Here is a 10,667-nt window from a genome sequence, read left to right on the forward strand (position 1 = left end):
TAATAATAATAATAATAATAATATAGCCTTTATTTCCAAGTACATAAATTACAAAAATTTTACAGTTTACATTTTTAAAAATTACAAAAGATACAAAAGATACATAAGTTAAAAAACATTAACATTTCATTTCATTTTGTTGGATATAGTAGCGACATTATTTCCGCATACGAATATTTTTGAAATAAAGTCAGTGGCAATTTATAATGGAAATTTTTAATTTTTAAATTGTTGAAGAAAACAATTGAGAAAAACAAAAAAGCGACAAAAATATTTTTCTATTGAATTAAAGATTATTATTTCTTTCTTTTTTTACCTTGGTTATACACCACTAGTCCAAATGACTATGTAGAACATAATTGGAATTAATGTACACTTACTGTCTGTCTCTAATTATAATTCGTAACATTTTTCTAGCTCTAGAACCTACTAAATTTATTACCGCATAATGTCATATATTCAAAAACCTTTGTACTAAAGTTTCGGCCCCTTGTACATCATTATCTCTCAAACTTCTTTATATAATATCCTAATAACTCTGACTATCACGATTTACGTATACCAGAAAAATAAAAATCTCACCATGTTGCGAAACAAAAGTAATAAATTTTTTTCCATTAGTATTTCAAATCTTTTATTTATTTTTCTGATCCAGCAATCATAATATTCAAGTCGTATTTGTGTATTGTTTTCTTTATTCTTAATTTAAAAATTTTGCAAGTGGTTGAAGAATCGGTTTATCGGTTTTTTAATAATTTTTGATCGTGCTATATAATTACAAACATTCGGGAGCACTCGCGCCGCGATCGGTTAAGTTTGGTTTAGGATGAGTTTACTGCGAGCAAAAAGTGCCACATTGTCGCTTCCATGCTCACAGTGAGGTCGTGTCAATGTTTGTTCCATATCATCATTACTTATTTGTTTCGTTTGCAATTGTTAGTCTTGTTATTTATTTGTTGTTTGGTTGTTATATTATTACTGATTGCTGAGTAGTGTATGACTAACAATAATATAACTAACCGAAAATTCCGACTTTCAGATGGGTGGATTTTAGGTTGAATTTCATATGGATTGATTTATTTATTAGGTATATTAAAAATATAAAAAAAAAATATTATGAAAAAATACAACCGACTTCAAAATGTTAATGTACCCACGAAACTAATAAGGGAAAGATAACATTATTATATTTTCTACTTATTGATCATTTTGAAGTCGCTGCCAAGCCCGTCTGATGTTGACTAAGGTCGTTACTGAAAAAAACACATGACAGACAAAAATAACGTCTGAGAAACAAAAATCTTTACGATAGGGTACACCTTGAATTAATAGATTGAATACACTGGCTTGGCAGAAAATATAATGATATTATTTTTCCCTTTTTTAATTTCGTGGGTACGTTAATATTTTGAAGTCGGTTGTATATATTTTTTTAAATTATTATTTGCTTTTTCTCAATTAGGTCCTTCAACTATTTTAAAATCAAAAATCTCCATTTAAAATTGCCACTGACTTTATGAAAAAATATTCGTATGCGGAAATAATGTCGCTGCTATGTCCAACGTTTTCATGTATGTAGATTTACTTCTTCTCCATGGAGTATAATATATTCTTTGGTGCTGTGTTAATAAAGATACACATTTATTTTATTCATAAGCCACAAAGGACATAAATATTAAAATTAAAAAATATGTACATAATTATCGACAAGTTATAATTTCATGTATCTTTCTCGTCTCTTCAATTCATAGACAATCTAGCATTACGAAATGTCAAATTCGCAACATTTTCGTTAATCTGTAGAAATAAAACTTGTTGTGATTTCGTTTTTAGTGAAATAAATGTGATATAATAGTTAATTACAAGCAGTTTTTATGTAATTCGCGGTGTGCGCGTTAAATGAAGTGATGTGTTTATAAATGATTTAGTTTAAACGGACGGTTTGTGAGAAATATGTGAATGTCGTGACGACGGATCTTTGTTTACCTTTTTTGCCATGTAAGGAAAAAAATGGTATAGCTTGTTTTATGTGATTGTTTCTGGAGACTACAAATATATAAACAAATTATTAGCTATAAGAAGTGGTACTGAAATTAAATTGAAAAAAATATGCCAAACACAAATTTGATAAATTTGTTTTTATCTAATATCAAAAGTTCTTAATTAAATTCACGTATGGTGGATTTATAAATGTTTAAATTTTTATGGTTGACTGTTTACCATGTCACCCTACCTATTCGATATCGAACTCGATGGCTAAAAATCCCATAATTGTTAAGGAAATTAAACATTCCTGTTTATCAATGGGTAAATACATGAATTTTGTCCTTCTGATTATATGTGCCTACTTTTAATTAATACCTACGTGAAAAATAAAATGAAATAAGGAAACTTTGGATACACAAATAATATTTTATGTTATTAACCCATGATTAAACAAAATATCATCGTCATCATCATTATTAACCCATATTTGGCTCACTGTTGAGCTCGAGTCACCTCTCAGAATGAGAGGGGTTACGCAAATAGTCCACCACGTTGGCCCAATGCGGATTGGCAGACTTCACACACGCAGACATAGCTCAACGTGTCGCGAAGCTGAAGTGAAATTGGGCGGGGCACATAGTTTGCACCCCAAGAGCCGATGGCCGTTGGGGTCCATGGTGCTGGAATGGCGACCCCGCACTAGAAAGCGCAGATGTTTGGAAGTCATCGTGATATTTGGAAGTCCCTACAAAAGGCCTATGTCCTGCAGTGGACGTCCATCGGCTGACATGATGATAATGATGATATGTAGGTACGAGAATGTAAATATTGGTAAATACTATTACCTATAGTAGGTAGTACTTTTTTTTTATTCTTTATAAGTTAGCCCTTGACTACAATCTCACCTGACGGGCTAACTTCAACTAGGAGGAGGATGAAAATCCACACCCCTTTTCGGTTTCTACACGACATCGTACCGGAACGCTAAATCGCTTGGCGGTACGTCTTAGTCGGTAGGATGGTAACTAGCCACGGCCGAAGCCTCCCACCAGCCAGACCTGGACCAATTAAGAAAATCTCAATCGGCCCAGCCGGGGATCGAACCCAGGATCTCCGTTTTGTAAATCTACCGCGCAGATCACTGCGCCACGGAGGCCGTCAAAAAACTTTACGTAGGTTTGCTAAACTGCCTACCACGCTACCTCATTAACCGACTTCCAAAAGAGGAGGTTCTACGTTCGGCTATATGTATGATTTTTTTTAACATCAAGAATATCGCCAAAAAGTCATTTTGTGTTTTATTTTCAGAGCGGCCAGTTGATAATTGAGTTGATAACAAATAATGCTTATCAAGACCCTCTTTCGGTGGAGTCTTTTTGCGTGGACTCTTCAGAAACAAACAATACCTATGCTATTGTGTTTAGAGTGACAATTGCCGAAAAAGCCTCCTCGAGTCAAGTACGAGAATTAATAATAAGTATAGGTATGAACATTAAATTTTTTTGACACTTAACGAAACACGTAAGGTAAAAAAATCTCTTTTTAGGGTTCCTTCCGTACATTTGAACACTCCACAAAGTGAGGATGAATTTTTCATCGTCTATCCCATAGTGTGGGGTATCGTTATCGGTATTTTTGTGAATTACAGAAGGGATTCAAGTGCTAAATTAATCTACAGAACCCTACACTGCGCGTGGCTTTACACGCACTTGGCCAGTTTTTTTTTCATTAGCATTGGACTTTGAAGATATAGTTATAATTTATGTATGTAGGTTTAGTTTACATATGCAATTTTGAAACATCAAGATTCAGAAACTTACTTGTCACAGATATGTTTGATTAGTGACTTTTTAGTAGCACCGGTTCGGAAAGCAAGATCTGTTGAGAAGAGTTTACAAGAAACTCAACAGTTGCTTTTCTTTGAAATCATACTTTATTGCTGAGAAGAGAAGAGAGCTGTGAAGAGAGTTCATAAATGTTTTCAGACGTAAATTTAACGTCCATAAACCGACAAGACAATCGATTTTTTTTCAGCGGCCATCATATCTAGCATATTCCTGGCTCTGGTTCTAGCCGTATACACCGTATTCAGCTCCCTGCGGAACCTCTACGGGAAGATAATAATGTCACTGGCTGCGAGCCAAATGGCCGCCCACATCACACTCACAGTGATCATACACGTCGTAAACTATTCTGAAGGGTTACCAGAAGGCTTTTGTTTGGGAGCCAGTAAGTACTCAATCAGCATTTGTATTCTTGGTCTATCCGGCATTAGAAATATATAACCTCATGTGTTATTTAAAAAAAATGATAGAAAATGTTAACATTGACACATTGTATATAAACTTCTGGACACATCTATTGGCCCACCTTAGAGTTTAGGTTTCGATGGCCCCTACCGAAATATGATTGCTAGATTGTACAAAAACTATTGACGCAGTTTTAAACCTGATACATTTTACCATCTTTTTCGATCGTATTGTTTTAGATTTGAATTCAGAATACCACACTACATGGAGCTACGCCTAACAAGTCGGATATGCGCCTTAATAAGGGCAATTGATTTTTGAATAAAAAACATGTTTTATCAAATAAAGGTTTAATTTAATAACGCGTATTGCCTCTATGGGCATCTACCACAGCTCTCATATGATTAGGCATAGAGTTTTTCAACCGCTCTATGAAATTTTGAGGGAACATCTCCCATTCCTTTTCTATGACAGTTTTCAACTCCTGCAACGTCTGGGCTGACGAGCCCTAACAGGTTTTTTTACGTCCCACATGTGCTCAATGGGGTTCATGTCTGGGCTTCTGGCTGGCCGGTCCATAACTATGATGTTCACATGCCGAAGATATCATCATAAAAGAGTACACGGCTCCAATCTTGCTGAGTCCGATTTAAATGAGTGCGCGCGAAATGAAGGCGCGCTTATCGGTGGGCTCGCGTTAATTTGGGCCCATTAGCTGGCTTGTGTGGTACCATATCGCGTTCTTTTAACCTTCTCCGAACAGTTCGAGCGCTCACAGATACTCCGTGAAAGTCGCGAAGTTAGTTTTGCATCTCGATGGAGGTAACGATTTCTCAAGCTGGTCGTAACGATGAATCGATCCTGCCATTCAGGTGTGACCCGAGATCGTGGCCTTTCTTGGCGACGAACAAACCCACCAATCTCTAGGTACCTCCGATAAACTTTTCGGACCGCAGATCGACTCAAATTAAGTTGAGCACTCACATTTCTTTGGCTGTATCCGGCCTGAATAAGTGCCACAGCTTGGGCGGCGACTTCAGGCGAAGTGTCCATAGATTATTAATGGAACCTCACCTTAATGTTAAGAATAAGTAATGTTTGTTGCAAAACCAAAGAGATCAATTCAAGAATTAAGTCCAAGTAAACCAATAAAATCAAGTTTTCTTAGTATTTGATTGTTTGATATCAACAGAAAGGCTCCAAATTGTCATGTCAAAGATATTTCAGTGACAGTACTTGCCATTTTACTGTCTGGAATTAATAATCGTACTATAGGTAATTTTTTTTCCAGATTTTTTGTTCTACTTCTTCATTTTGGGTAGCTTCTTCTGGATGAATATATTATCGTACGATATATGGAAACAGTTCAGGTACATAATATCTATATTTATGACTAGCGGACGCCCGCGACTTCGCGTGAAACTCGATGTAAACATTCAAACAATGTAAAATAAGGGTTTTACCCATTTTTCAATGGAATACATTAAGTAACTTAAGCTCATGCCCACTCCCAGTCTCCCTGATATGACTCGGGGCTTAACGTGATAAGTCACTAATGGCAGGCGGTGACTGATGCTCATTGGACGCATCGCATCAATCAATCAATCAATCAATCAATCAATCAATCAATTTATTTATTTATTTGCAAATACATGCGTACATTAATATACAGGTGGTAGGTTGATGTAAATGGTAAATGTATCTTATTTATTAAGTATGTGTTATTAAATTTATTCAAATGACAAATTTCATCATTTAAAATTTACATCATTACAATTTTATTAGTAAACATTTTATAATTATATTATTAAGTGTGTACATTTTAAATATGTAATATTCAATTATAAAAGGAACATGTCATGTCACAAAAAAAATTGTAAATGTACCTAACCTATAAAAGAGAAAATATGAAAATATCAATAATATCAACTTAATACTCGTATTAATTTACACTGTAGATTACCTGTTGAGTTAGATATTTATATAAATCCGTTCGATGCGATCCGTCCAATACGTACGATGAGAATTAGTCTGCCATTAAGTAAATTTTAAAATAATAAGTCTGTTCATCCAAACCTTTTTTTTCTAGATCGAAGCAATTAAGGTCTTACAGAGAAGAAAGGGGCGAGTACCGGCGAAAATTCATTGCATATTCCATTTACGCTTGGGGCACACCTTTGTTAATGGCGACAGCACTTATATGCTTAGATATGGACTACATTGATGTTAGAAGCAAGCCACGGTTCCTAAAGCCCAACATTATAGCTAACAGATGTTTCTTTGGAAGTAAGTAAGTATACTATGTTTTTTAATTAAATAACAAGCTAGCCATTGACTGCGACCTCACCATATATTAAGTGACGCGGTCTAAAGGGAAGCGGGCTAACTCATCATCATCATCATCATCATCATGCCAGCCGACGGATGTCCACTGTAAGACATAGGCCTTTTGTAGCGACTTCCAAACATCACGATACTGAGCCGCCTGCATCCAGCGAATACTTGCGACTCGCTTGATGTCGTCAGTCCACTTGGTGGGGAACCGCCTAATACTGCGCTTTCCAGTGCGGGGCCGCCATTCCAGCACCTTGGGACCCCAACGGCCATCGTCTTTTCGAACTATGTGCCCGCCCATTGTCAATTCAGCTTCACGACACGTTGAGCTATGTCAGTGATCTCCTCATTTCTGATTCGATCACGCAGAGAATAGATTACAGGAAAACTTGTGCATATTATTATAAAACCTAATCATCAAAACTTTAAGTTTTGTTAAATACTATAAATTGTAATAATAATATTGTAGGTTTAAATAAACCGTGAACAGAGCCGTGATAGCCCAGTGGATATGACCTCTGCCTCCGATTCCGGAGGGTGTGGGTTCGAATCCGGTCCGGGGCATGCACCTCCAACTTTTCAGTTGTGTGCATTTTAAGAAATTAAATATCAGTAATATAGAATTACCTTAATTCTCTGCGTGTGTGAATTCTGCCAATCCGCATTGGGCCAGCGTGGTGGACTATTGGCCTAACCCCTCTCATTCTGAGAGGAGACTCGAGCTCAGCAGTGAGCCGAATATGGGTTGATGACGAGAGGTTTAAATAAATATCTAACGAAACAAATAAGCCTGAAAATTATATCATTAGGTAAAATTTCAGGTCAGTTTTAAAAAACATAATAGAATAACATCATTCGGAACACTCGTCACGCGAGTTCAACTCGCACTTGTCCGGTTTTTTTTTATAATGTTATTAGGTACATTATGTGGGATTTCGGTTTAAGACGAAGGACACTTTACGATGTGTAACATGTAATTTTTCTTTTAAAATATAGAATATGAACGGCTGTACTATCTTTACACCCCGATGCTAATTCTAATTGGCGCCAACTGGGTATTTTTTTGCATGACGGGATATTTGATCTGGAAAACGAAGCGCGCCTGCCGTGGTGTGGGCATGAATTCAACGCCCAATAACATAAAACATCGGTAAGTCATTTTTAGTAATTTGTACCGACCTTAAATACATTAGGTGTCAAAGGTACCAACTCGTAAATCTATGGATAGAACCAACCTACCATAGGAACATAAAGCTTTTGTACTAAAGCTGCGTATAAACGACCTACAATGTACATAGCCAGCAGCGTTGCCAGACGTCCCGACTTTGGTAGTTTTTTGGTACAAAATTTAAAGTCTTGCGCGGGATAGACTCAGTCCCGCTTTTCGGGAATAACTCTACCGTGCGTGCAGAGTGACACTTACTGAAAAAGCGCGAGCGGGTGGCACGGCACATTCACTTTATGACTATTGTTTGAAACGCCATATTTTTTGTATAATATGTGATTAATTCGATTTTCTCGGTGGACTCTATGAAAAGATTTAGTAAGATCGCCTTCGCCTTAATAAAGCATGACTGTCAACGCACAGAACACTAATACTAGTGCCAACGTGGTGCCAACGACAGATGATGCCAATGACAGACTTTCGCCGTAATATGGCAAATTATTTATTGAAAATGATTTTGATGACTGGCTAAATGTATTGCAAAGCCATATTGTGAAAAAAAGGCTCACCCAATCAAGAAAATCTAACCGAGCGCTTTACCATCTAATACAGCCAACTGATACAATGTGTTATTCTTTACAGTTTGATAATTTTCCTTCGGCTATCGCTGGTGATGGGTATCAGCTGGGTGCTGGAGGTGGTGAGCTCGATGAAGTCCGATTCACCCGTGTGGTACATCACCGATCTGTACAACATAATGTTAGGTGTCGGCATCTTCATCATCACTGTGTGCAACCAAAGAGTTTACAAACTTGTCAAGCAAAGGTAAATACCTACCTACACCTACATTGCTATCCGATATCTATTAAATTGGATAATGATGTAGGTATATCGGATGATGATGTAGGTATTTAAATTGAGTGTGCATAATTCGAGGACTGCATTCTGTTTATGAGAATGAGGACTGTATTCTGTACAATTAAAAATAAAGTATGAATGGACAATTATAACTCTACCCACCTAATATTATTATATATTGCAGGTTTGGACGAGAACGGACTTACATATCCAAGAGTGCAAAAATAAACTCTGATACCACCCAGGAATCCTCATTGGCCGACGATCGGTCGAACGATACGCAAATGAAATTAATTAATAAGGAAACTGCGAGGGTTTTACCAGAATCCAATGTTTAGTCCAATTAAAATTACATATTTCAATTTCAATAGTTTACGGAACTGAAAAATTGGTAGTACAAGTCTTGAGTAGCTACTTGATGAACCTTCTTACCTACTATTAATCAAAAATACCTACATATTAAATGTAAAATACATATAAATGTGAATAAAAAAGTGTCTGTCTGTGATTTCATTTATTCAAGTCCATTACTAACAGTGGTGGATTAACCAGCAGGCTAAGTAGGCTGGAGCCTAGGCTGGTAAATTTAGGCCAATAATTTTCGTCTTAAGGAAATAAATAAACATGATATGCATAGAGAATATGTCTTTATTTTCGTGACACTTTAACGCTATAATAATAACTGTATCAAAATACTTGGACCTTGCTCACGAGATTACCTCCATGTGGAATGTTGAGTCAACTATTATTGTTCCGATAGTTGTTTCAGTCAATGTTCTTATAGCGAAAAGCTTCGACCAACACCTTAAGAAGCTTTCACTTAACTGTTGGATCAAGAGTCGGATACAGAAGGCAGTGATTCTTGAGACGGCGCGTATTGTGAGGAGGTTCCTCACTCTGGAGCCCTGACCACGGGTTGCTTGGGCACTCAAATGTCCCGCAGCGGGAGGGTTGAATTTTCCCATTTTCCTAATATTTCCCTTCACTGCTCTGCTCCTATGGATTGTAGCGTGATGAAAAGTATACTTTAACCTGTCCAGGAGTATAAAGAATAATTGTACCAAGTTTCGTTAAAATCCGTCAAGTAGTTTTTGTTTCTATAACGAACATACAGACAGACAGACAGACAGAAAGACAGACAGACAAAAATTTGACTGATTGCATTTTTGGCATCAGTAATCACCTCTCTACAGATTTATTATAAGTATAGATATAGACTAGCGGACGCCCGCAGCTTCGTCCGCGTCAAAGTCGATGTAAACCATTTTCAACTACTTACGTAGTACTGACTCGAGAATGTATAAGTTTTTGAGTTTGTATTTGGAATTACTGCATCACTGCCATGTTCCTTGCGCTCTATCTGCGTATTATTCTTTAATCTCTGCTTAAATTAAAGGAGGCGACATCTACTTTGTCGTTTGTGTATGGCATAGAGTACATTGAATATAGGGTATTGGTTTATTCTTCGCACGCAGAATGATGATCCCTCATCCCTGTGACGTTTCAACTGACAGTTGTATTAGTGATGCGAAACAATTTCATAACAGTCATAACAGTCGATAACAGCTTGACAAGACAAGTTAATTTAGATGTCAGCACAGATCACTAGGATGTCAGCACGTACACGTGCTGCAAAAGTTACGTCGTCAAGCTGTTATCGACTTTATATTATGACCTATATTCAATGTACTCTATGATTATGACTGTTATGAAATTGTTACTATAATACTACTAATATATAATAATACTTACTATATAATAAGTTTATTTACTGTGAAATTCGTTTTACATGTTTGTATTTTGTTAGTTTGGTCCATAGAAATAATAGGCATAGATTTTTTAAGAGTCGGTACAAATTACTCCAGCACTTGTACCGACTCGTAAATCTATGTGCAGCAGCACATAAAAAGTCCAAATGATAGATATGTACCAAATCGTAAATCTATGATAGATACTCTTAGGCCTAATTCGGACTACTTTGTTCTATGTATGTATGTATTTTAATCGAATACGAACAATTTTTGGATTTACCGCCCAAAAATCATTTTTTTTTAAATTTATTTTACGGCTTTGGA

The 10,667-nt window shown here is 36.3% G+C and overlaps 1 protein-coding gene across 4 annotated transcripts; it reads left to right on the forward strand.

Moving 5' to 3' along the window:
- The first annotated feature begins 116 nt into the window (after window positions 1–116).
- Window positions 117–9,233, forward strand: LOC112047275 (G-protein coupled receptor Mth2). Of its 4 annotated transcripts, none has more exons than XM_052885363.1 (8): window positions 117–2,013; window positions 3,295–3,469; window positions 4,021–4,215; window positions 5,527–5,605; window positions 6,325–6,521; window positions 7,566–7,719; window positions 8,377–8,559; window positions 8,777–9,233. In XM_052885363.1, the coding sequence occupies exons 1-8, from the start codon at window positions 2,011–2,013 to the stop codon at window positions 8,928–8,930; spliced, it is 1,140 nt and encodes a 379-aa protein (XP_052741323.1). In that variant the 5' UTR covers window positions 117–2,010; the 3' UTR covers window positions 8,931–9,233. The 4 variants fall into 4 exon arrangements, with proteins under 4 accessions (XP_052741323.1, XP_052741324.1, XP_052741325.1 ...); XM_052885365.1 differs by having other exon boundaries at window positions 1,713–1,998; XM_052885366.1 differs by lacking the exon at window positions 117–2,013 and adding an exon at window positions 2,086–2,307.
- Window positions 9,234–10,667: the final 1,434 nt, after the last annotated feature.

Source organism: Bicyclus anynana, chromosome 14 (assembly GCF_947172395.1).
Source record: "Bicyclus anynana chromosome 14, ilBicAnyn1.1, whole genome shotgun sequence".
NCBI classification, from domain to species: domain Eukaryota; kingdom Metazoa; phylum Arthropoda; class Insecta; order Lepidoptera; family Nymphalidae; genus Bicyclus; species Bicyclus anynana.

Excerpts from the sequence above, each read along its gene's own strand:
- LOC112047275 (XM_052885363.1), top strand. Across the intron at positions 5,606-6,324 it reads GATATATGGAAACAGTTCAG|ATCGAAGCAATTAAGGTCTT; the intron begins GTACATAATATC and ends TTTTTTTTCTAG. Across the intron at positions 8,560-8,776 it reads TACAAACTTGTCAAGCAAAG|GTTTGGACGAGAACGGACTT; the intron begins GTAAATACCTAC and ends TATATATTGCAG.